This window comes from Garra rufa, chromosome 4 (genome assembly GCF_049309525.1).
Source record: "Garra rufa chromosome 4, GarRuf1.0, whole genome shotgun sequence".
NCBI lineage: Eukaryota > Metazoa > Chordata > Actinopteri > Cypriniformes > Cyprinidae > Garra > Garra rufa.
In genome coordinates, this window is record NC_133364.1 from 1,854,664 (window position 1) to 1,882,185 (window position 27,522).

The following is a 27,522-nucleotide window of genomic DNA, read 5'->3' on the forward strand; positions in this document are numbered from 1 at the left end:
GTTTTTATCCGATCATCTTCAAATTTGCTGAGTGTCATCATAAGGCCTTTGCGATGCTAACTTGCAAAAATCTAGAGTTTTCGTTGAGGGGCGTGTTCGTGGCCGCCTGACAAATTTCAACGTGCCGCTATGAAAAAGGAAGTTGCTGTAAGTCAGGCAAACAATGTCTGATCTGCCTCAAACTTCACATGTTTGATAACAGTCCGGTCCTGAACACACGTCAGTGCCCATATTCAGTTATAGTCATAGCGCCACCTGCTGATAACAGGAAGTGACATGTTTTATACTGTTGTGGATGCCTAGCAACATTTTAAAAATATCAACAACTGTTAAATAGGGTAGCAACATGCTAGAAACATGCTATAACATGTTAACAACATTTAGATAATATGCTAAAGCATACTAATAATACAATGAAACAGGAAGTTACTGTAACTCATGCATACAATGTCCAATTTGCCCCAAGCTTAATATTCAACATGCTACAAACATAGTTAAACATGCTAGCAACATTTAGCTAATATGCTAAAGTTATACACATAGCGCCACCAGCTGGCAGTAAGAAGTCTGGCACATCTAAATGACTTTAACATATTCCTTCTAAATGTACTATATTAATCGGCGGTGAGCCCGAGTGTGAGGGCCCGCCCATCGCTGCTTGCAGCTTTAATTTAATTTAATATAATTTAATATAATTTATTTTATTAATAAAAAACACTTGGAAAAAAAAACTAAAATACTTAAAACTTAATTTTAAATAAAATTAATAAATAAAAATATTAGTATTTATTATAATAAAATAAATAATACAAATAATAATAAAAATAAACTGAGTTTTAAATTTAAAATTTAAACCCCCAAAAAATGTAATTGTAATTTTTGGGTGAAATATTTTAATATTATAAAAGTGCAGCATCTCTGTTCCTTAAAAAAAAAACAATCACAAAAAACTAACTAAAATAATTTGAAGCACTAAAATTACTAACTAGAAATAAATAACTAAAACTGAAATAAAAACTGAACCTAAATAAAAGTATTAAAAATAGCAATAAAATTAAAAATGACAAAAACACAAAAAGTTACTAAAAATTAAGCTACAATTAATTCAACAAAAAATATTGTGTGTGTGAGAGAGAGTGTGTGTGTGTGTGTGTGTGTGTGTGTGTGTGTGTGTGTGTGTGTGAGAGAGTGTGTGTGTGTGTGTGTGTGTGTGTGTGTGTGTGAGAGAGTGTGTGTGTGTGTGTGTGTGTGTGTGTGTGTGTGTGTGTGTGTGTGTGTGTGTGTGTGTGTGTGTGTGTGTGTGTGTGTGTGTGTGTGTGTGTGTGTGTGTGTGTGTGTGTGTGTGTGTGTGTGAGTGTGTGTGTGTGTGTGTGTGTGTGTGTGTGTGTGTGTGTGTGTGTGTGTGTGTGTGTGTGTGTGTGTGTGTGTGTGTGTGTGTGTGTGTGTGTGTGTGTGTGTGTGTGTGTGTGTGTGTGTGTACCAGTATGGTGGAGACACGCAGTGATTTGTTGGAGAGTGAGTCTGTGATGTTGGTGATTTTACTCTTGTGATTCTCGCTCATGTTGAGTCCCCGTGGAGGATCCCACGTCCCGATCTGTGCACAAAACACACACACACATGATGGATGAACTCACACACACACACACACACACACACACACACACACACACACTCACACTCACACACACACACACACACACACTCACACGCCTGAATCACACACACCTTCTCGAGTCCGTTCTCTTTGAGACTGATCACGTCCAGGTCAAAGTCTGTCCTCAAGCCGTTGGTTTTGTTGAAAAGGATTCGACCCGTCAGTCCGTCCCATGATGCCTGCGGACACAAACACAGACGCATTTACAGACGTCACATTTACACGCCATTCACGCTTATTCTCCACACTACTACTGACGATCAGAGCAGAAATAACACAATCGAAATCATTCCATAAAACACTCGTAAATCTAATTCTGCAAATCCATCAGAGAGATCCTGTCACTTTTATTCTGGAGCTGTAAAACCTTTTTTTTTTAATTCTTAAATCACAGAATGGCAATTTTATTTTTCATTTTTAATTTTTTTTTAAATATATATTTTATAAATATATTAAATATTTTAATGTTGAATTATATTATATTATATATTATATTATAAATATTTAATATGTCCTGCATGGTCCAACATCCAACATTGTTTCAGTAAAAAATATGACAATATAAGAAAAGCAAAATTGCATTTGTAAAACATACTAAATAAATTAATAATATTTAATATATGTTTAAATAAACTAATATTATCTAATATCAATATTAATTAAATTTTATTAATTATTTTAAAAATATTAAAATAACACTGGTGCTCTCTGTAACCATGATGAGCATTCACAAGGGTTGTTATAATTAACTAAAATTAAAGCTGAAATAAAATAAAAAAATAAATATTAGATAAACAATTTATGAAATTTACAAATAGAATTGAAGCACTGGAATTACTAACTGGAACTAAATAACTTAGCTAATTTAAAATAAAAACACAAAAAATACAAAAAATTAAACAAAAATAAAATAAAACTTAAAATATAAAACAAGTCATTCAAAATAAAAACACATAAAAAATACTACAAATTAAACAAAAAGCAAAATGAAAACTGAAAATATACAAATAAATATCAATATAAAATACATAAATACCAAAAATTAAACAAAAAAGTAAAATTAAAACTAAAACTATAAAAATAAAAGCTCATTTTAAATAAAAAAATAAAACACAAAACACTGGTCCAACATTTTTCAATAAAAATATGACAATATAGGAAAGCAAAATTGCATTTGTAAAACAAACTAAATAAATTAATAATATTTAATATATATTAAAATAAACAATAGTATTATCTAATATAAATATTAATTAAACAATATTATAATATTAATAAATAATATTTAAAAGCTAATTAATAAATTAAAATGCATAACATAAATATTAGAAATTAGGAATCATTTTTTTTAGGACAAATCTATAGTATCTGATAATTGTTTAAAATATGCAGTGTAAAATGTATGATATTTATTTTTTGCTTAGAAAAAAAAAAACAGAAATGCACTTAAATTAAACTTAAATTTTGGAAAAACAGCAACAATTTAAAGCAGTATTACACTTATTGTTTTAATGCTTAAACCTTTTTCGTCTTTGATCCAAAGATTTCTTTTCCACACTGTGGTCATATTCTTGTCTATATTTTTAAATAGAAAACCAAATTTGGCATAATAACTAATGAGATTATTACAAATCATTTAAAATCTATTTTGTACATATAACTTTTTATTATGAACTTACATCTGGTTTACTATTCATATCTTTAGATCTCATTTCAGAGATAAATGAGGCGTGTTTCTGAATAATTTAGGTTGTTAACTAGTTTAAGTGAAATCTCAGATTTACAGTAGATGATTTGACAGTATTATATTTGACAGTCTGTCTCAGTTTCTCATGTTACAGTGTTTTTTTTCCCTGTCAGAACGAGTGAAACGTGTCTCAGTCTCTGAGAGAAGCTCATTGTTCTCATGGTTCTGATGTTTGACTTCAAAGCACAGACAGAAACGGAGAGACAGGAGACAGAAACGTTGTTTCTGCAGGCACAACGTGTCATTTTCACAAATTACCCTCGATGAGAGCAAACATCTGACGAGAGACACACAGATGACCCTCACACAAACAAACACACCTGCAGAACAACAACTGAGACGCTCGACTCGCCAACAACACATTACATGGGTCAAAATGATCGATTTTTCTTTTATGCCAAAAATCATTAGGATATTAAGTAAAGATCATGTTCCATGAAGATATTTTGTACATTTCCTACTGTGAATATATACAAAGTTAATTTTTGATTAGTAATATGCATTGCTAAGAACTTCAGTTGGACAACTTTAAAGGCGATTTTCTCAATTTTTAGATTTTTTTGCACCCTCAGATTTCTAAATAGATGTATCTTGACCAAATATTGTCCTATTCTAACAAACCATACATCAACAGAAAGCTTATTTATTCAGCTTTTAGATAGATTTTAGATATATAATTCTCAATTTTAGAAAACTGACCCTTACGACTGGTTTTGTGGTCCAGGGGCACATATTTTGGTACCAAATGTAATAAATTCAGTGCAAATACACTAAATACGCTTGTGAAAAATAAGCGTGCTAAATGTATCAAATGTGTACTTCAATTCGTAAAAGTATATATTTTTAAAAAACTTTATAGATAATTTAATGAAATAAAAGGCAGCAATAAATCAAACTAAATTAAAGCAATCTTAAAAAAAACATTTTAAATTGTTGTCATATGAAATCATTTTGTAAACGTTTAATTGAAGTATGTATATATATATATATTAGGGCTGTCAAACGATTAATCGTGATTAATCACATCCAAAATAAAAGTTTGTTTTTACATAATATATGTGTGAGTACTGTGTAAATTTATTATGTATATAAAAATACACACACTTGCATTTATATATATATTTGATGCTAAATGTTATATGTAACTATAAAGAGTTTCTATGTATATAGAATTAAATATAAATATAAATATATAGACAACTATTATTATAATATATACATGTACGTGTATGTATTTATATATACATTATTAATAAATAATAATAATAAAAAAATATATATATATATAAATAAAATAAACAAATATACAAAAAAAAAAAAAAGGTTATTGCAACTTATCTCACAATTCTGAAGTTCTAAAGTCAGAATTGCAGGATATAAACTTGCAATTCTGAGAAATAAAGTCGCAATTGTGTGATATAAACTTGCCATTCTGTGAACATATCAGTTTTGAGAAAAAAAGTCAGAATTGTGAGATACAAAGTCAAATTTGCGAGAAAAAAGCCAGAATCGCAATTCTTACTTCATTTATTGCAATTGTGAGATTATATCCTGCAATTCTGACTTTATTTCTTGCAATTGTGACTTTACATCTAGCAATTCTGAGAAAAAAAAGATGTAAACTCGTAATTGCGAAAAAAAAAAGTCAGAATTGTGAGATAAAAAGTTGCAATTACCTTTTTTTTATTATTATTCAGTGTCGGAAAATGGTCTTCCATAATATTATCATCTCAGGAAATAAAGTAATAAAACAACAGTGTAACTTGAGAGACCCAGCAGTGAAGAGGTTAAAGAATAAAAAAAAGTCAAGTAGAAAAAGGTATGTGTTAAAAAAAATAATGAAGTTATCGAATCATTAATTATGTGATGGGCCCTTTTAGTAGCCAATGGCAGCAGCGAACCAGATTAAGTCCCGCCCACAATATTGTGCTGCAGCTGCTTTCATTCTGAGTGCAAGTTCTCAACCTTCTCTGAGACTAGATGATTTTCAGAAACTCTCCGCGTTATATAATCAACTTAGAGAGAGAAGTGATTAGATATTACGGATTTCTAAGCTCCTCTGTCGCTGGAGTGAGAAGCGAATGAAGCCGATGCAGACTCACCGCAAATCAACTTCCTTGTCTGAATATATATCAATTTCCTGTCTTGGTGAGGTACACTTCTAACATTAACTTGATGTTTTGCAGGAAAAGTGACGCAAACTTGATAGAGAACCGATATGAGGTGTGTTTACATAGGCATAAAGTTGCTAGCCCGCGGGCTAAAGCTAACTGAGGGGTGAAAGTGTTGACGAAGTTTCATAAAGTGTTGTGTTTGGCGTCAATGTGATTAGTAAGTGTTGAAGTGTTGAGCTAATGTGTTATTCTTAGTGTGTTCTAATTAAAGACTAATTATTGTTCTGTCTTGTGTTTCTACAAGGCTGTGTGAGGAGTTTTTCTGATTCGTTTATGATGCCGTTTGAATGGAGAGAGTCACACACGGAGATTTCTGCTGTCATCAAACCGGTAGGAGAATTTTTTTTTTTGGTTTGTTTTTTTGACATTCAGAACCTGAACTCATTGAGATCAGTTTATTAAGTTGGCTTAAGAGAGCCAACTTACTGATATTCTATTTTCTTCCTAGCCAAATTTTTCTGACTGTATCTCCTCCTAGAGCTTTAATTTAAAGCTTTAAAAATTAACGTTTTTTGGCTTTTAGTATGAATATATTAGCCTTAAGATTATCTATAAGATTGCGTGCTTCAAAACAACGACAAAATTCGCGTTTACAAGATATGGGCATTCAAAATTTACAGTCTTGTCACTTCCGCCAATATGAATCAATGATTTTGATGATATCACCGTGCACTTCAGTTTCTCATCAAACGTTCTGTCCAATCAAATGTTCTCTAGAGTCCGTAGTGTCCCGCCCCCTACACAGAGACGCAATACACGGAGCAGATCAAATGTGCTCATATGTGCAATCAACATGTATGAAACTACACAGCCTCAGCATGATTATGATTACTATTTTGTTTTAGCAAGAGTTTCATGTTGAATCTGTGGGGTAATTTATTAGTCTGTGGCTGTCATAAGCTACAAACGCGGCTTTACCGAGCTTAAGGGCTCTGGCCCGAGCAGATATAAATGGAACGCTATTGGCTATTCAAAATAAGTGGGCGGGGCTGGGCAATATGTTTTTGTTTCAGTTAAAAGCACGTCACCACATAGAATAACGCTGCGTGTTTCAAGGCACTTCAGTGGACCTTTAACTCTACAAACTCCAAACTCAGCCCAGATCTTCAGATTGGTCTGACTCCAGTTGCTATATCTTTTCTAACTGACCGGAATTCCGGTTTTCCTAAAAATAACGAATTAAACTGGGAAAAATCCCATAGACTTACATTGACGGAATGTTCAAATGAGCCAAGACTTTTCAAACTCCAACTGTCAAAACTCCCAGAATCCTTTGAGACTCAATCAAGCTTCCCTTCTATGTACTATATTTCTAATCCAGCCAAACTCATTAAAACTCATCTATCTATCTGTCTGAATCATGCTAACAATATGCTAATCATGCTAGTGACTTGCTAGTCATGCTAGAATCATGCTAGTCATGCTAAAATCATGTTAGTGACTTGCTAGTCATGCTAGAATCATGCTAGTGACTTGCTAGTCATGCTAAAATCATGCTAGTAACTTGTTAGTCATGCTAAAATCATGCTAGTAACTTGCTAGTCATGCTAAAATCATGCTAGTAACTTGCTAGTCATGCTAGAATCATGTTAATAACTTGCTAGTCATGCTAAAATCATGCTAGCAACTTGCTATTCATGTTAAAATCATGCTGGCAACTTGCTATTCATGCTACAAACATGCTAGAATCATGCTAGCAACATGCTAGAAACATGCTAGTAACCACTCTGGGTACCCTAGTAACCGCATAGCAACACCCTAGCAACCACCCCAGGCACCCTGGCAACGACATAGCAACACCTTAGCAACCACCCCGGGTACCCTAGCAACCGCATAGCAACACCCTAGCAACCACCCTGGGTACCCTAGCAACCGCATAGCAACCACATCTATCTATTAAACTTCAAGCTTTAAAACTGCTGAAAACTTCAAACTATTTCAGACTGAAAACAGTCAAACTTTTAAAAACTTAAAAACTTTTTTAAACTATCTGGTCAGACTTTCTCAAGCCAGCTTCAAAGTTTGTCTCGACGAACTTTTTTATCTAGTTTTATTATATTCCTCTGTATTCTAAATGAGAGGCATTAACTTCTAAAAAGAGTCAACAGTTCTTTGAACTGAATCAGTTGATTCATGAATTCAGGTTAACTGAATCAATTAATTGAATCTTGAGCGCTTGATTCACACTGAACAGACTATTGAGTTTTGAGGGAAAAAGCGATAAATTTGAATCTCATATTGAAGGTTATACAAGCATGACATGTCAGACCTGTTGCATGCTGCAAAAGTCTCCTACACAAAAATTTCCTGATAATGTAATCACCAACTTGTCATACGAGATAATAATGTCTTTCTTTAGTCACAAAGAAATTATGTTTTTTGAGGAAAACATGTCAGGAATGTTCTCCATTTAGTGGACTTCAATGGTGCGCACAAGTTTGAACTTCCAAAATGCAGTTTAAATGCAGCTTCAAAGGACTCTAAATGATCCCAGCCGAGGAAGAAGAGTCTTATCAAGCGAGACGATCTGTAATTTTCTTTTAAAAATATTTATACGCTTTTCTAACTTTTCCAACATATGTTGAAAAACTCCCATCTCATTTTCTCCTCCAACTTCAAAATCGCCCTACATCGCTGCAGAAGTATCGACCTAGTGTTTACAAAGTGAACGTGCAAAGAAGGTCAAAGGCCTTTAGAAAAAAGGTAAAACAGCGATGTAGAACAATTTTGAAGTTAAAAATGTGATGGGAGTTTTTCGACATACCCTAACTGTCTTGAACCGGAGTGCACAGAGTACGTATGCGCATCGCAGAGCTAGACAAGACCAGCATTTGAGGTTAGAAAGTATGTACATTTTGATTTAAAGCTGATGACTTCGCCATTTTTTTACAGACAAAACTACATCTATCAGTAATAAGTTCTCAGCTCCACACATACAGGAACTAAAATTGACCACACTCACGGCTGGAACTCCCCTCTTCTCCTTCTGTCCTTACTCGGAGGCAGAAGTAACCAAACTTTTCCTCTCCAGCCATCCGACGACATGTCCTTTAGATCCTATCCCCTCACACCTTCTCCAAGCAATCTCCCCTACAATCCTACCGGCGCTCACACACATCATCAACACATCTCTTCTCACAGGCACTTTCCCCACTACATTTAAGCAGACCCGGGTAACCCCACTGCTCAAAAAACCTACACTTAACTCCTCACTCATAGACAACTACAGACCTGTCTCTCTCCTTCCATTCATAGCAAAAACACTGGAACGGGCTGTTTTCAACCAGCTATCCTTATTCCTCTCACAGAACAATCTACTGGATCCTAACCAATCAGGGTTCAGGAGTGGCCATTCAACTGAGACGGCACTACTGTCTGTCACTGAAGCCTTGCGGACTGCTAAAGCTGAGTCCAAATCATCGGTACTCATCTTGCTGGACCTATCTGCAGCTTTTGACACTGTGAATCACCAGATCCTCCTGTCCACCCTCTCATCGCTGGGCATCACAGGGACTTCACTTCGCTGGTTCAAATCCTATCTCTCTGGCAGGTCTTTCAGAGTGGCCTGGGGAGGGGAGGTATCCAAAACTCATCAACTGGTCACTGGGGTTCCTCAGGGATCAGTTCTTGGACCTCTCCTCTTCTCCATATACACTACATCTCTGGGCCCCATCATTCAGGCACATGGCTTCTCCTACCATTGCTATGCTGATGACACACAGCTCTATCTTTCTTTCAAACCAGACGATCCATTGGTAGCCGCACGGATCTCAGGCTGCCTGGCGGATATCTCTGCATGGATGAAGGAACACATTCTACAGCTCAATCTAGCAAAGACGGAACTCCTTATCTTTCCCGCCACTGCATCTTTACAACATGACTTCTCCATCCAGTTAGGTTCATCAACAATTACCCCATCGACTTCAGACAGAAATCTGGGTGTAATCTTTGACGACCAATTGACTTTTAAAGACCACATAGCTAAGACTGCTCGATCTTGCAGGTTTGCATTGCACAACATCAGAAAGATCAGGCCCTTCCTAACAGAGCATGCTACACAACTCCTCGTCCAGGCCCTGGTCATTTCCAGGCTGGACTACTGCAATGCTCTTTTAGCTGGTCTTCCAGCATGTACAATCAAGCCTCTACAAATGATTCAGGATGCAGCAGCACGACTGGTCTTCAATGAGCCCAAGAAGGCCCATGTCACACCTCTCTTGATATCCCTGCACTGGCTACCGGTTACAGCTCGCATCAAATTCAAGACACTGATGCTGGCCTATAGGACAGCCACCGGATCATCACCTGCCTACCTCCATTTACTACTACACATCTACACTCCTTCCAGAAGACTGAGATCCTCTAGTGAAAGATGCCTCATTGTACCACCACAGAGAGGCATTAAATCACTGTCCAGAACATTCTCGTTCAATGTCCCTGCCTGGTGGAATGATCTTCCCACTCCTATCCGGAATGCAGACTCCTTAACAGCTTTCAAGCTACTGCTGAAAAACCCATCTTTTTCGACACTATGTGACTCAATAAAAAAATAAAAAAATAAATTAATAAATAAATAAATTATCCTCTCTTCTTGATCCTCCCTTTCTAGCCTGTTTTTCCTCTCTTTCTTGATCTTCTCCTTCTAGCCTGCACTCTTCTAACAACGCCTGATATATGGTATTTTTGAGCACTTCCTATGTTGATCTGCCTCCTTAGGATGAAACACTTGTTGTATTCCCAATTGTAAGTCGCTTTGGATAAAAGCGTCGGCTAAATGAATAAATGTAAAAGGGGTCATCGAGTGCAAAACTCACTTTTACATGTTGTTTGAACATTAATGTGTGTTGGCAGTTTGTAAACACACCCACCCTACAATGATAAAAATACACCCAGTGGTATTTTTTTTTAATCTTTAAAAGTAATATCCCCTTTTTAAAATCAGCTCATTCTCAGCTTCTTGTTGGTGTGACGGCACACAGACAGAGGCCCCTCCCACGATAGTTGATTGACATGAAATAAATGATCGTTTCACTAGATAAGACCGGGATTGTTTAGAGTCCTTTGAAACTGCATTTAAACTGCATTTTGGAAGTTCAAACTCACAAGCACCCTTGAAGAATTATGGAGATAATTCCTGAAATGTTTTCCTCAAAAACATGATTTCTTTACGACTGAAGAAAGAAAGACATGAACATCTTGGATGACAAGTGGGTGAGTAAATTATCTGTAACTTATTGTTCTGGAAGTGAAAAAATAAAAATACAGTAGTGATGATATTGTAGTGAATAATAAATCTGATACGTGGCCGTACCTCTTTAATGAGGCTGATGAATCGTCCTCCGAAGCGCCAGGGTTTGTGTCTGTTGCACTGCAGTGAGCTGACGGTGATCTGCGGCGACTGCTGGACGGCCACCGCCACCACGTGAACCGCGTCGTACATGAGCGCCGCGTCCGTCTGCAAACATACACACATTTACAGTCAGAGTTAGTCTTCATAAATAGTTTATCACCATCATCTTCCTCTCTCATTTTTACAGTCACACAGTAGTGTTAATTTCCTCACCTATTTTTAATTTAGTCTTAGTCTTGTGCCAAATGTCCTTGTTAGTTTTAGTCATATTTAGTCATTCACATATCTTTTTTTGTTAGTCAAGTTTTAGTTGACTAAAAGTCTCGTCATTTTAGTCTAGTTTTAGTCAAAAGAAAACTCAAGGTATCTTAGTCAAGTTTTAGTCGACTAAAAGTCTTTTAATTTTAGTCTAGTTTTAGTCAAAAAATGTTAGTCTTTTTTTAAAATAACACATTATTACTGAGATTATTACTGATACACATTTCAGTAAAAAAAGTGTTTCACATATCTCAAACATTGGTTAAATGTCATAATTACCTGACAAAATTCACTTGTTGAATGATTTTTGTTGAATGCAAATGTTAAACGTGTCTGGTTTTCAATTTCTGATTTAGGAGACACATTCACAAATGATTAACCCTTTCAATGGTGAGTTTAAAGGTGCAGTGTGTAATATTTAAGATTATCTCTAGACAGAAATGCAATATCATATACATAACTATGTTTTCAGGGGTGAATAAAGACCTTACTTAATTAACCATTATGTTTTTATTACCTTACAATTACCAGTTTATATCTACATACACCGCGGGTCCCCCCACATGGAAGCCGCCGTTATGTTTCTACTGTAGCCCTGAACGGACAAACTGCTCTACAGATCGCGTTTCATCACTGCTGTTCTTGGGAAAAAACACTGACACAATGATGAACAAGTAACTGCAATATTCACAATAACATCGTTTTATTGAATTATCAAGTAAATATAATTCTCTTATTTACGTTTTAAAAGAAACTTTATTATTCTTTGCTGTCTGAAACGACGACATCTTAATCGCGTGTCGGTTGCCGTAGTTTCTGTAAAGGGAGGGGTGAGCGGTGGACGGAGCCGTTGGTTGCAATCAGGTTGCAATTCAAAACTTAACCGCTAGATGCCGCAAAAATCTACACACTGCACCTTTAAAATATTCTAGCGGACCCCTGAGAGTGATTTTTTTTAAGCGACCGTTAAGGCGCGGTCACACTAGACTTTGAGCATGCGAAATTCCTTCGGATGCTGCTGCAACGGTCGTGATATGACGTCATGCTCGGCTGCGTCTTTTTAAAAGTTAAATTCAGCACATGACACTAATAATACATTTTAAATATAAAAACACACAATCTACTACACTTTACCGCAGTGTAGCAGTTTTAAATGTTTAAATTTAAGTTTTTTTTCATTCAGCTAGAGGTCATGCTGTGACGTAACGATCTCCTGTTGGTCCCACAGAGTCATGTGATACGAATTCATTGGTCAGAGTTCACCAAGTTTGAACTTTCAGACGCAGCATATTTCGCATGGGCTTGCGTTTCCGGTCTAACGCATTCGCATGCGTATGAATGGAAGTCAATGGAACGAAGAACGGTGTATATGACTTGCTTCTTTCAGATGACTCCAATCGGAATTATGTTAAAAATTATCCTGGCTCTTCTAAGCTTTATCATGACTTCGTCAGTCCAATAAAGTGCATCCATACATAACAGAAAGTGCCTCCCACAGGTCCTGGGGGTGAATAAAGACCTCCTGTAGCAAATCGATGTGATTTTGTAAGAAAAATATCCATATTTAAAACATACTAATTACTTTAATCTATCTTGTGCTAACAATTGTACATGGAAGTAGAGGTCTGCATTCCCGCGGCTCTCCCGCGGAAACCACTGGACCCGACCAGATTTCTTGCGACCCGGGAATAAATTTCCAAATAAAAGCGGCTGCGGTCGGTAACTCTGGTGTAATTTGAACGGGAGCGGGTGGTAACAATATCCCGTTCCCGACGTCTTTTCTGAACAGCAAATCTGCGCTTTACTCCTCCTTATCGAGCACCTGTAGGCTACATCCTGCGCTCAAAACTGTTATGCACTCGCTACACTCATGGACCAGTGCTTTCAGAATCATGCATTTTACTGGCAATGTCTCATAGGCGCGGAAAGTGAGGGTACTACTGGTGTTTTTTCTGTGGGCAACTGTTTATCAGTTTATCGGCGTTACTCTAGAGCGCAAAGCCATGTTTGGAGTGCCAAAATCTTCATAAGGTTATGCTCACTGATTTTTCGCAAACAGTGTGGTTGTTAACTCCTGACCCGAGCCCATCTTTTTTCCCCTTTGCTAAAACAACTTGTACTACTGTTTTGGCAATTAAAATAGTTCAGTTTTGCATGAAATGACAAAGTGGTTATAATTTCGTTTCTTTTTTATTAAGTTAATTAAGAAAAAAAAAATTTTTTGTTCGTTAAATGTAAGCTTTTTGTTTCTTAAAGTAACTCAAGCGGCGGCGGGAGACAGTAAATTGATCTACTCTATGTTTGAATTTGCCTTCTCAAATCACGAATTGGCTAAAATAAAATCTATAGATTTAAATAATATAGAAATAATAGCCTTATAATATATAAATGTTCGCTATTAGGCGCATTTCCAGTAGTTTTTGCGGAGAGTGGAAACCAAAATGCGTTTTAGGACACGGAGGCACAAGTGCGATCAGTTACATTTTTTTCAGTGGAAACTATTTAACCGTTATTTTTTTTGTCAGACATGATAAATATATTTGCAGAAAACTTTAAATTAGTACTTAATGAAATAAAACAAATCGAAAACAAAAACTCTTTTATTATGTAGCTAATCCAGATGCATTTTTCTCTAAAGACGCGTCCAATGAGGAGATGGATGAGGAGGATCGTTAACTTCATCATCACTGACTCAGAAAACAGTTTATAAATTACTAAAATATCTCCTTACTATATTTCACAGTCATGGAAATTATTTTTGCCGGTGCTTTGTGGCAAGCTTTATCCTATTGCGTGCTCTTGAACGCGTAACCCTTCCAGCTGCGCTGAAGATGCGCTCAATGCTGCAGACAGGACCGTCCGAGCCGCTCTTGATCATGTTCATGGTAGCCTGGTCTGGTGTTTCCACCAGTACTGCGTTTTTTATCACCATTGAATGTCTGAAATATCATTTTAGCCCGGATTTGATCTATGACTGGCTGAAATGCAGGGCTATAATAGCCACGTCTTAAAAGTGGAACATGGAACTAAATTTAGCGGGAACGGTCGGGTCGGGAAGAAAATTATTCTAAGCGGGCAGCGGATGAACAAACCCTGAATATATAGCGGGAGCGGGTCGGTGCGGAATAAAACCTCGCGGGAGCGGGACTAGAAGCAGCTCCAGATGACATCGAATGTCGGTGTTGCGTATGCGCTGGTGAGTCTCATGAAAACCAACGTTTGTTTACAGAAGCAAAGATTCCTTACTTTAGCAAAGGAAAACCAGTCTACTCTTGGCTTATATTGAAATCCTCCAACATTTTTCTTTACAAATCTTCATTTTGTATTTCTAATTCGTGACCGTTGTTTTGTTTTGATGATCATACGTCATTTCTGCCCTCCAAAGGCAAAGCGCAGTAACTACACATTTGGTCAAAATTGAGTTAAGGCTTAAAATGGACTTTGTGACAACTGTTTTGTCTTGTGGCAAAGTCTCCTGGTTCAATTTTGTCCCAGAGAAACGAGAGTGTTTCAGAGAAACAAGAGTGTCAACATGTTTGACTAGCTGGCGTAAAAACTTTAAGGGCATTTTTCTCAGTTTCAGTGTTGGCGTAGTTACTGCACTTTACCTTTGGATGGCAGATTTGCCCAGAGCTGTTTCCATGCACAACTGTTAGTGCAAGCTAGATTAAAGTGATTATTATAAATATAGATATTTTTCATACAAAAATGCATCCATTCGCTACAGGAAGCCTTTATTCACCCACCACGCCGGAGCCGTAGGAGGCAGTTTTTATTATGGATGGGTGCCCTTTATTGCACTTGTTTTGGAACGATGAAGAGAAACACCTGCCTATGCCATTATAAAGCTTGAAGGAACCAGACCAATTTTTAATATAACTCCATTTGGGAGTTATATTAAAAAGGAAGACCTAGGATGCCTGGAGGTTGAGTAAATAATGGGCTAATTTTCATTTTTGAGTGAAGTAACCCTTTAACAAATGTTAAATGTCATCTTGCGCTGCTTGGAACAATGTTTTAGTCTTTGGACATGACTGTTTGTAATAAAATGCATTTTCCATATTCAAATAAATATTAAATAAATACATAAATATAACTAAATAATTAAAGCAATAAAGCATATGAAAAAATATAAAAAAAATCAAATATTAATTGTATAACAAATTTATTTAAATATAAATTAAAAATATTTTATATTGTAATGTGTGGTGCAAGAATTGAGCACCTCAGTTAGTGTGTATGATTTGTGTGTGAGAGAGAGAGAGACACTGAACAGACACTGAACATCTGATAATGATGAGCTCTTCATCACTACAGTGTTGTAATTATAACGAATCTCTCGGTGCGGTGAGACAGTCGTAAATCACAGCACATGTTCTGTAAAAAACAGCCTGAAATCGCAGTGGCAACCCTCGTCCCGTCACAGGCCTCCCGCTGCACGCTAGCAACAGAGATTCACCACACGGCAACTGTTTCCACGGCAACTCTGCCTCACTGGCGGCAACGGTTGTCAAGATGATAGAGAGAGAGACAGCAGGTGAGAGAGAGAATGCAGTCGTTGTGTCTCTCTCTCTCTCTCTCTCTCTTTCTCTCTCTCTTTCTCAGTCCTAATGTATTAGATATTTATATTATATATATTAACCCTATAAACACATGCTGAGGCTCAACTTATGTGATATTATAAGTGGAATAATATGCATTAATTATGCAAAAAATGGCACTTTTATATAAGTGCAGCTGAAACAACATCCTAAGCTGGTTTGCTGGTCTTAGCTGGTTTCAGCTGGTCTCCAGACCAGTTGTCTTGTGATGAACTACCGTATTGTTCTGTTGCACACGCCGTATATCTCTTCACACTGCAAAACATGCTTTGCTTACTTAGATTTTTTGTCTTGTTTCCAGACAAAATATCTAAAAATTCTTAAATCGAGAAGGATTTTCTAGATGAGTAAAAACTGTCTTGTTTTCAGAAAAAAAAAAAAAAAAAAGTTTTCTGTTTGAAATAAGTTTTGTTTTTCTTACCCCATTGGCAGATTATTTCACTTGTTCTAAGCAAAAACTCAACTAATTTTTAATTAGTTTTTTTTTTTTTTAAAGAAAGTACAAGCATGCAATGTCATATGTTGGTAAATTATGAAATTACCAAAAAGTACCAATAAATGATGTATCTGGTACTGGCTGGGAAGGTTTTGCATGCAGGTTTTAACAGTTCATGTTAGTATTGTGGACTACCATACCCCAAACCTTTTTTCACTTTGTGTTATTTTGTAAGTTTGTATTTTCTCATACCAATTTAAGAATTTTAATTGTGTTAACAAAAACTAGTATTGGACCGCTGTTCAACCTGTGCAATGTCAACCATTTTAAAATATTTTTTTTGTATAATTTTATAGGTTAATATGAGAGACAGCAGTGACACGACTGATTTGAACTTCCAGATTCACAACAGCAGATGACTCTTCATGACAGACGTGACGGGATCAACAAGTATTTTGCGGTTTATTTTCCTTTTATGTGGGTAGCTGCTTATTACATTGCTAAATGCTGTGAAGACCATTTGAATTGTGTTTCTGGGAAAACAAATCATGAACTAGCCAAATCTTGAGCTTACTGAACTTAATGAATCATTGACACTGAACTGTTTGGATTGAATCATTGAGCATTTGAACTGTTTGGATTGAACTTTTTGGATTGAATCATTGAGCATTTGAACTTTTTGGACTGAACTGTTTGGATTGAACTGTTTGGATTGAATCACTGAGCATTTGAACTTTTTGGATTGAACTTTTTGCATTGAATCTTTGAGCATTTAAACTGTTTGGATTGAATCATTGAGCATTTGAACTGTTTGGATTGAATCATTGAGCATTTGAACTGTTTGGATTGAATCTTTGAGCATTTAAACTGTTTGGATTGAACTGTTTGGATTGAATCTTTGAGCATTTGAACTGTTTGGATTGAACTGTTTGGATTGAATCATTGAGCATTTGAACTGTTTGGATTGAATCTTTGAGCATTTGAACTGTTTGGATTGAATCTTTGAGCATTTAAACTGTTTGGATTGAACTGTTTGGATTGAATCTTTGAGCATTTGAACTGTTTGGATTGAACTGTTTGGATTGAATCATTGAGCATTTGAACTGTTTGGATTGAATCATTGAGCATTTGAACTGTTTGGATTGAATCTTTGAGCATTTAAACTGTTTGGATTGAACTGTTTGGATTGAATCTTTGAGCATTTGAACTGTTTGGATTGAACTGTTTGGATTGAATCATTGAGCATTTGAACTGTTTGGATTGAATCTTTGAGCATTTAAACTGTTTGGACTGAACTGTTTGGATTGAACTGTTTGGATTGAACTGTTTGGATTGAATCACTGAGCATTTGAACTTTTTGGATTGAACTGTTTGGATTGAATCTTTGAGCATTTGAACTTTTTGGACTGAACTGTTTGGATTGAATCACTGAGCATTTGAACTTTTTGGATTGAACTTTTTGCATTGAATCTTTGGCTGCGTCCGAAATCGCCTACTCAATGAGTAGGTACTTAATTTCAATAAGTACTTACTTAACGAGCGCTAAAAGAGTACCTACTCAACAGCCAAATCTCGTTGAGTATGGATGCGTTCCGCCATGTTGACGTTATCACGTGACCTATGACGTTATAACAAGCGCAACATGAAATGATATGAGCGACGGATTTAATTCATCTATCTGTAAACATTTTGATGTTGATGAAATTTGCTTATTTTGGATTGATTGAAGTTTTTATATTTTTAACAATACTAAAATGACTAAAACCCCCAAATTTGTTGTCTTGAATATGTTAATGGGCAAAATTGTGCAAAACTAGCTTAGATCTGATTTGTTTTCCTTTTTCTTGCTGAATTTCTGTCCTTTCATCCCTGAAACTTAAAATAATAATACATAAATAACAAAAACAAAGGCAATTTTTAATTCATTGCGATTTTATGAATATTCAAATATATTTAATATTTTTTTTCTGTATCTAATCTTGTACTATGTACGCAAACCTTTTATAGTTATGTTTTCTGTCATGATTGTTCTTTGTTAAAGATACTTAAGTCTTTCCCTGAGTTTGTATGGAATTATAAATTCTGAAGTAATAATAATACAAAAATTGGAGCGACAGCGACACCTCATGGCATCAGTAACATGACAACCCTACCCAGTACGCTCTCCTCCATGTTTACAACATCTGCACAAAAGAGACGTCGATCAGTTGCTCAAAGATCTTACCTTTGGAGAAGACTGTTGATTTTACACTCGAAAAATTTAAGTATTACTATTTAGAAATTAAAATAACTTTAGAATGCATTGCTAGCCCACTCCAACACGTACCAACAATAATAATGATAAATGCTGACTAATAATTAATGATATTTTTAGTTAAACAAGCATAATGTTGTTGTTTTTTTCAATGAAGTAATGAATAAATGCATAGGCTTATGAAAATGTTATATTTTATTTACTGACAACATCAGGAAACATGAATAAATTAGTAAAATAATAAAAGTAACCATGAACATAAATAAATACACATGGAACAAAGCTTTATTAAACATATTGGTCTTCTAGTCTTTTTGATGAAGAGACCGCAGCAACATCTGGTCCAGATGAAACAAAGGGCAGGTGGAGTGATGGAGGGTCTCATTTCCAGGATGCTGCTGTGGATTTCTCCTTTGTCACTGCACACACCAGTCTGCAGACATTTCAGATCATACAAAGATGCACAAATATAATACAAAAACTGTCATTTTAACAGCACAGTGTCATTAGATCTCTGTATTGGAAGTTACAAAATGATCAATCTTTATATTAAGTTTCGGATTTTACTTTTCCCCAAAAATGCTGCAGTCACCTTTCCTTTCAGGTCCTGCTCCACCACAAAACATCTGCAACAAAGGCACAGAAATCAAGAATCAGAAAAGTTCTGTTATAGCTCTATTTGAAATGAATTTGAAGTTCAGTTAGGCCTACTATATGTATATGTGTTTATTTACATTACTTACATTAATGTAAAGCAGTGACAGTGAATTCTCACATAACGTCCATCACTCACTCAGATGTTTTGTGTTTTGTGTTGCTCTAGTCTAGAACATTTTCCTATCATTTGTTAAATAGACATTTATTAAACGTCTTTAAAATGTATATGTTTTATGTAAATCCGCTTTTAAAGACGTGCGTGTGCTACCTGAAGCTTAATGTTCGCTATACGTCATAAAACATGTTTTAACAGCGAAATCACAAATATACTAACTATAGCATACTGTATAACATCTTGGCACCTTATGCAAATCAACAGTTTACGATAAAGTAGCTCAACAAATATGATTTTTAAGACAGGGAACCGTGTTTTGGTTGTAATACTCACATTTGTAAACACCCTCGCCGTGGTTCTCAATCACGTTCGATGATGACGTTTTGGCCTCCTGTGGCCTCCTGGGATTGAAAAGTATCCATCGATGAAGACTTCAGGATCTGGGCTGAAGCAGTAGGACATCCGGGGATTTCTCGCCTACTCTTTTTTGAATACTGAGGTTTCGGACGTACTTCTTTCTTCACGTACTCTTTTTTTCCTACTATATAGTAGTTAAGTAGGCATATTCGGACGCACTTTAAGTAGACGTACGCCCGAATCTCGCGAGAATTAGTGCATTCGCCTACTAATTCTCGCCTACTCTTTTATAAATACTTAGGATTCGGACATACTTATTTGCTCGCCTACTGCTTTTCCCTACTAAATAGTAGAGAAGTAGGCGATTTCGGACGCAGCCTTTGAGCATTTAAACTGTTTGGATTGAATCATTGAGCATTTGAACTGTTTGGATTGAATCTTTGAGCATTTGAACTGTTTGGATTGAATCTTTGAGCATTTGAACTGTTTGGATTGAATCATTGAGCATTTGAACTGTTTGGATTGAATCTTTGAGCATTTGAACTTTTTGGACTGAACTTTTTGCATTTAATCTTTGAGCATTTAAACTTTTTGGACTGAACTTTTTGCATTGAATCTTTGAGCATTTGAACTGTTTGGATTGAACTGTTTGGATTGAATCTTTGAGTATTTGAACTTTTTGGACTGAACTTTTTGCATTGAATCTTTGAGCATTTGAACTTTTTGGACTGAACTTTTTGCATTTAATCTTTGAGCATTTGAACTGTTTGGATTGAATCATTGAGCATTTGAACTTTTTGGATTGAACTGTTTGGATTGAATCATTGAGCATTTAAACTTTTTGGACTGAACTTTTTGCATTGAATCTTTGAGCATTTGAACTGTTTGGATTGAACTGTTTGGATTGAATCTTTGAGTATTTGAACTTTTTGGACTGAACTTTTTGCATTGAATCTTTGAGCATTTGAACTTTTTGGATTGAATCTGTAGTAGCGTCCTATCCACTTATGAACAGGTGATCAGATGCTCTTTACTCGTACGTTGGAAATAAAATCATTGTCCATTCAGAATCCATCTCTTGCTTTGCTCTTTTAATGAATGAAATACGGTTTACAATAAAAGACACATGGATTCATGACTCAATGAATCTTAATATACGGTAAGAACCATGTGATCCCGCCACCTATTCACGTTCATTCACACACAATCGTGAGGGTTTAAATGTCATATGACCAAACCAGCTCCTCCCGTTCCACACCGCCATCTAGTGGTTAAAATTACATTTGGCTCCTACAGAATCATTGAGCATTTGAACTTTTTGGACTGAACTTTTTGCATTGAATCTTTGAGCATTTGAACTGTTGGAATTAGAATACTGATAGTTTGAACTGTTTGGAATTGCCAATTAATTTTTAAACTGTTTGAAGTGATGTAATGAACGTTTGAACTGTTTTAATCAAGTCACTGAGCTTTTGATAGTTTGAACTTCAATTCTGGATGTGAACTTTGTGTGTAAAACTATAGATGTCATAATAGTCCTTATAAAGTTTATTCAGTGGAAAAACTGTTCAGTGGAAAAATGCCAGTTTCTCTTTCTCTCTCACACACATGGATTACAGGACTTTAGGCAACTAATTAAAGTTGGGAATTCAAAACACAATGTAAACAAACATTCAAATCAGTTTAAACTCATTAACATATCCGATATGGAACATCTCCACAGTGTTTCCCAAAGTTGCACTGCGAGTTGGCAGATTGTGTTTTTTCACTTGGCGCCAAACAGACACAAACAGACGCGTGTTCGGCTGAAGAGTGTCACCATGGCAACAGCGGAACACTCCAGCATCAGGACCAGAACCGTACAGTACAGCAGCGAAACACAGCAAATGCCATCATTTAACCCTGGAAAGCCTGACACGTGACATAATAGCCCAAAAATCTCATGTTTTGTAATTGAAACTGTTATGAGAGTTGTCATATTCGAACATCAGGCTTTTATGACTCATGTAGTCTCATATAGGGAGAATGTGGAGGAGAAATCAGTGCAGTTTTTCTGCAGATGCTGATATGTGACCCTGGACCACAAAACCAGTCATAAGGTTAAATTTGACAACTGAGATTTATACATCATATGAAAGCTCAATAAATAAGCTTTCTATTGATGTATGGTTTGTTAGGATAGGACAATATTTGACTGAGATACATCTATTTGAAATGAGAAATCTGAGGATGCAAAAAAATCAAAAAGACTGAGAAAATCACCTTTAAAGTTGTCCAAATTAGGTTCTTAACAATGCATATTACAAATCAAAAATTACATTTTGATATGTTTACAGTAGGAATTTTACAAAAAATCTTCATGGAACATGAACTTTACTTAATTTCTTAATGATTTTTGGCATAAAAGAAAAATCAATAATTTTGACCCATGCAATGTATTTTTGGCTATTGCTACAAATATACCCCAGCGACTTAAGACTGGTTTTGTGGTCCAGGGTCACATATGTACATGAAAATCTGAAGCTTGTACTGTAATTTAATGATATCTGTAAAACAGTACAGGAGATACTGATATTAAATATTAGCGATCACTCTAAAAACTAAAGATTTAATAGCAAAAAGACATGTGAAGCACCAGCCAAAGGAGGATATTAGTACCATTTTACTAAAAGACACTTAAAAACTATCAATCAGACAGCAGAAGGCATGTTTTAAAGTGCATTTAGAGACTTGAAATGTGTGTATAAAGTATGACATGCGGTGTGTTTCGGCATCTGATCTGATATCATCAGCTATTTCATCTCTTTGTTTTTCAAATGACAAGCAACAAAGCGCAAATGAACTCTGAGCGAACACACTGTGATCGTCCTGAAGGATAAGTAATAGTTCTGCTGCTAATGAATTCCATTATCCGTCCGTCTGATTACATCTGAAGAGCCGCTTTACTCATGCAAATGAGGCCAGACGACGGTGGAAAGTCATAAACATCCGTAACGCTAATGAAGCGCTTCATCAGCTCACGTCTCCACCCTCACGTCGCTTATTTATTATTTAGCCCAGCCCTTTATCTTCCGATATTAATAATCGTTCAGCGGAGAGATGATTTACCGCAGATTTCGGAGCACGTTTCTCCGGGGAGGATTGTGGGAGATTCGCTCGATATCCGCACGTCTGCGGGCTTTTCCGGGAGAAAAGGGTGTATGTATTTCTCTGGATCACCGATTGATTTTATGTGAAACTGCTGACACACGCTTACTCACACACAGCAACTCAGTCAGTAAAAACACTGAAAATACACATAATATAAAGCAACTAACTGTTAGATCAAACTCAAGTTGGATTATGTAGATTTTATCCACGACATTGAACATCTTTTCTACGGTTGTAATATTGTTAAGTTGTTTTGAGGTAGAAGTGGTTATGAGTTGGTAGGTGCAAATAAAGTAATAGCTATTTCTGAATATCACATGGTAGAGTGTTATTTGCACACATTTAAGTCTTTAATAAATTTTTTGATGAATTTTACACATCCTTGCAGAATTTAAATATTAATTTATTTGAAAAAAAAAAAAGAAGTAATGACCTGAAACTTTTGAACAGCAGTGTATATCATTACAAAATATTTTTAGCTTGAGTAAATGTTGTTCTTTTTAACTGATTGTTCATCAGAGAATCCTGAAAATATATACAGTAATTTTGCAAAATGTTATTCCAATATAAAATACTGGTTTTTATTTTAATATACTTCAAAATATAATTTATTCCTGTGATGCAAAGCTGAATTTTCATCAGCTGTTACTGCAGTCTTCAGTGTCAAATGATCCTTCAGAAATCATTCTAATATACTGATTTATTATTAGAATGATCGATGTTGGAAACATCTGACAAATATTGTTTTTGGAACCTGTGATTCTATTTTTCAGGATTCTTTAAAAAAAAAAAGTTAAAGAACAGCATTTATTAAAAATATTTTCTAACAATGTAAATCTATGCTATCACTTTTTAGTTTTAAACACATCCTTGGTGAATAAAAATATGAATTATTATGAATTAATTATGAATTAAATATGAACAAAGAGAAAGAATAAAAAAGTACTGCCTCAAACTTTTGAACAATAGTGTATATTGTTAGAAAACCTTTCTATTTTAAATAAATGCTGTTCTTTTGAACCTTTTAATTGAACAAAGAACCCTGAAAAATATTGAGCAGCACAACTGTTTTCAACATTGATAATAAATCAGTATATTAGAATGATTTCGGAAGGATCATGTGACACTGAAGACTGGCGTAATGATGCTGAAAATTCAATTTTATCACAGAAATAAATTATATTTTAACAGATATTCACATAGAAACAGACAACTTTTTACAAAAAAAAGTTGTAATAATATTTCACATTTTTACTGTATTTTTGATCAAATAAATGCAGCCTTGATAAGCGTAAACTTCATTAAAAATGTAACATTTTTTACTGATCCCATAAGGTTTAAATGAATTGTAATAATATGTTTAATAATAATATTTAAAAAATACAAAAAATTACCATATTATACTAACTTTATTTATTTTGAATACTGTTTGGATTTGTAGTATGTTTAATAATAGTAATAATTGTTCAATAAAGGTTTAAAAATAAAGAACGTTTAACAGTAATATTAAGTAAAAATTTATAACATAATATTTTCTTATTTGTCAAGTGAAAAATATTGTTATAATTGTTCAATAAAGGTTTAGAAACAAAAGAACGTTTAACAGTAATATTTAATAGTCATTAAATTATTTGTTATCTCATATTATTTATAAAATAACAGTTTATATGTGACCCTGGACCACAAAAACAGTCTTAAGTCGCTGGGGTATATTTGTAGCAATAGCCAAAAATACATTGTATGGGTCAAAATTATTGATTTTTCTTTTATGCCAAAAATAATTAGGAAATTCAGTAAAGATCATGTTCCATGAAGATTTTTTGTAAAATTCCTACTGTAAATATATCAAAATCTAATTTTTGATTAGTAATATGCATTGTTAAGAACTTAATTTGGACAACTTTAAAGGTGATTTTCTCAGTATTTTGATTTTTTGCACCCTTAGATTCCAGATTTTCAAATAGATGTATCTCGGCCAAATATTGTACTATCCTAACAAACCATACATCAATAGAAAGCTTATTTATTGAGCTTTCATATGATGTAAACATCTCTGTTTTGTAAAATTTAACCTTATGACTGGTTTTGTGGTCCAGGGTCACATATAATATTTTCTTATTTGTCAAGTGAAAAATATTGTTATAATTGTTCAATAAAGGTTTAGAAACAAAAGAACGTTTAACAGTAATATTTAATAATCATTAAAAAATTATCTGTTATTTCATATTATTTATAAAATAATAATTTATATATGACAAGTGAATAATATGGTTATATTTATTGTGAGTGTTTAATTACGCCTGTTTGTAATTTGAAGAGGTTTAGTAAAAGTAAAAAAAAGAAAAATGTCAATCAATCTCTACAGTTTTGACACGCGTTCATCTGTCACTCATCTGAAGCCGATCAGACTAGACAGATGTCAACATGAAGCATTCTTGTGATACGAACATCGTCTAACACCATGAACCGACTGATTTCAACAGCAGCTTCATGCACTGTGTGACCCTCACAGTTTTACAGTATGAACGCAAGAAAATACATAAGACTAGAATATCCTTCTTTCTAAGAGACGCATGTGATGCTGCCTTAGTTTGACCGAACAATGCGTTTAGAGCCGCATCTGAAGCACAGATGATGAAGATGCTGTCTAGGATTCATAAAAGAGCTTTTCCTGAGCTGTGTGTCGAGCGTCTGTTTGTTCCCGATCTGTGAGTGATGACGGATTCTCATACGCACACACACTTCTGTCTGTCTGAGGGAGAAGAACAGAACAAAAGCGAAAGAACGCACAAAGACGCATAAAGACCTTTCAAACAGGAAGCGTGAGCCGCACTTGAGGAGCGGAGCAGAGCGGAGGATTGAGCTGTATAACACACAGTATAAACACACACACCGTCATGAATCCGTCCAGCAGGCCTGAGTCAGGTTTGGGCGGCGCCTGCAGTCGCTCCATTGACCATTTCTCAATGATGGACGACACCTGCGGACTCTCCGTGTTCAGGATGCGGAAACCGGTCATATTCACTCCGCTGAAGCGATACGGCTCCATATCCAGAGCAAACAGGTCCTGTGAACAAACACACGATTGCAATGAATAAAACAACGTGGTTCTGCTTGGAAAAGCTGCATTTGATTAATAAAAACACAGTAAAAATTTGAAATATTATTATAGTTTAAAACAGCTGTTTTCTGTGTAAATATCAGTTAACATGTCATTTATTTTTGTGATAAAATGCTTAATTTTTAGCATTATTCCTCCAGTGTTCAGTGTCACATGATCCTTCAGAAATCATTCAATATGCTGATTTATTATCAATGCTGAAAACAGTGGAAACTGATTTCTGAAGAGTCATGTGACACTGAAGACTGCAGGAATGATGCTGAAAATTCTGCTTTGATCACAGCAATAAGTTACATTTTAACACACTGCCTCTCAAGTTTGGGATTTTTTAAATGGTTTTTAAAGACGTTTCTTATGCTATTCAAGGCTGTATTTATTAGATCAAAAATATGTAAAAAATTGTAATATTGTAAAATATTATTTTTATTAAAAATAACTGTTTTCTTTGTAAATATATTTTAAAAATGTAATTTATTCCTGTGACGCAAAGCTGAATTTTCAGCATCATTACTCCAGTCTTTCAGAAATCATTCTAATATACTGATTTATTATCAATGTTGAAACTTTTTTTTCAGTATTCTTTGATCAATAAAAGGTTAAAAACAACATCATTCATTTTTTTTCTAACAATATACACTACTGTTCAAAAGTTTGGGGTCAGTAAATTTTTATTCTTTCTTTTTTGAAAGAAATTAATACTTTTATTCAGCAAGGATGTGTTAAGTTAATAAAAAGTGATCGCATAGATTTACGTAAAAATAAATGCTTTTTTTTTTTAACTTGTTATTTATCAAAAAATCCTGAAAAAAAAGTCAGCATATTAGACACTTAAGACTGGAGTTACAGCGGATAAAAATTCAGCTTGGCATCACAGGAATATATTATATTTTTAAGTATATTAAAATAGAAACCATTATTTTATATTGTAATAACATTTTGCAATTTTACTGTTTTTTTTCTGTATTTTAGATCAAATAAATGCAGCCTTGGTGAGTATAAGAGACTTCTTTAAGAAAAAAACATTACAAGTCTTACTGATCCCAAAACTTTGGAGCGGCAGTGTTTCAAATTTTTACAGTATTTTAATAAAGAAAATGCAGTATTTAAAATCTCAATTATGAGTGGCTGTGTGTCAATGTCACACACATTTATATACCCAACACATATTGAAGCCCAGAAAGAAAATATGGTCGTTGGAACGGGTGCGATTCAACCCTGTTATGTTGTAAATCAGATTTTGTGTTGTATAACAGCCTGTGCAAGCAAATATCATCAAACCACACTATTTACAGTCAATACTGCTGCGCTTTTGCCAGGAAATGTCTGTAAATACAGATCACTGTGAGTTAAATGTGTAATGTTAATGAAATACTGATGAAACCTTAATCAAATATGATATCAAAGGTCAAATTACTTTTAAAGTTGGAAGTGCAAAATAGTTTTACACTGCAAAAAATGCTTTGAAAAAAGCGTAGATACCTAAAAGTTCTTAAATCAAGAAGAATTTTCTAGACAAGTAAAAATGGTCTTGTTTTCAAAAAAAAACAAGTCCAAAATAAGTGCATTTTGGCTTGAAACATGCAAAATAATCTGCCAGTGGGGTAAGAAAAACAATCTTGTTTTCTGTTTGAAATAAGATTATTTTTCT

The 27,522-nt window shown here is 34.8% G+C and overlaps 1 protein-coding gene and 1 long non-coding RNA gene across 2 annotated transcripts in view; both read right to left on the reverse strand.

The window, feature by feature from the left end:
- LOC141333384 (glutamate receptor ionotropic, kainate 2-like) overlaps positions 1-27,522 on the reverse strand; it is a 66,808-nt gene that overhangs the window by 9,443 nt on the left and 29,843 nt on the right. The window contains exons 6-9 of the mRNA XM_073838365.1: positions 25,647-25,820; positions 10,887-11,030; positions 1,726-1,833; positions 1,481-1,594 (exon numbers count right to left, since the gene is read on the reverse strand). Coding sequence (XP_073694466.1) covers positions 1,481-1,594; positions 1,726-1,833; positions 10,887-11,030; positions 25,647-25,820 — 540 coding nt within the window. The remainder of the gene's footprint in view (positions 1-1,480; positions 1,595-1,725; positions 1,834-10,886; positions 11,031-25,646; positions 25,821-27,522) is intronic.
- Positions 18,653-19,640, reverse strand: LOC141332724 (uncharacterized). Its single transcript, XR_012355360.1, has 4 exons — positions 19,580-19,640; positions 19,218-19,311; positions 19,067-19,100; positions 18,653-18,907 (listed from the first exon to the last, which is right to left on the reverse strand). It is a non-coding gene; the product is annotated as an uncharacterized lncRNA (long non-coding RNA).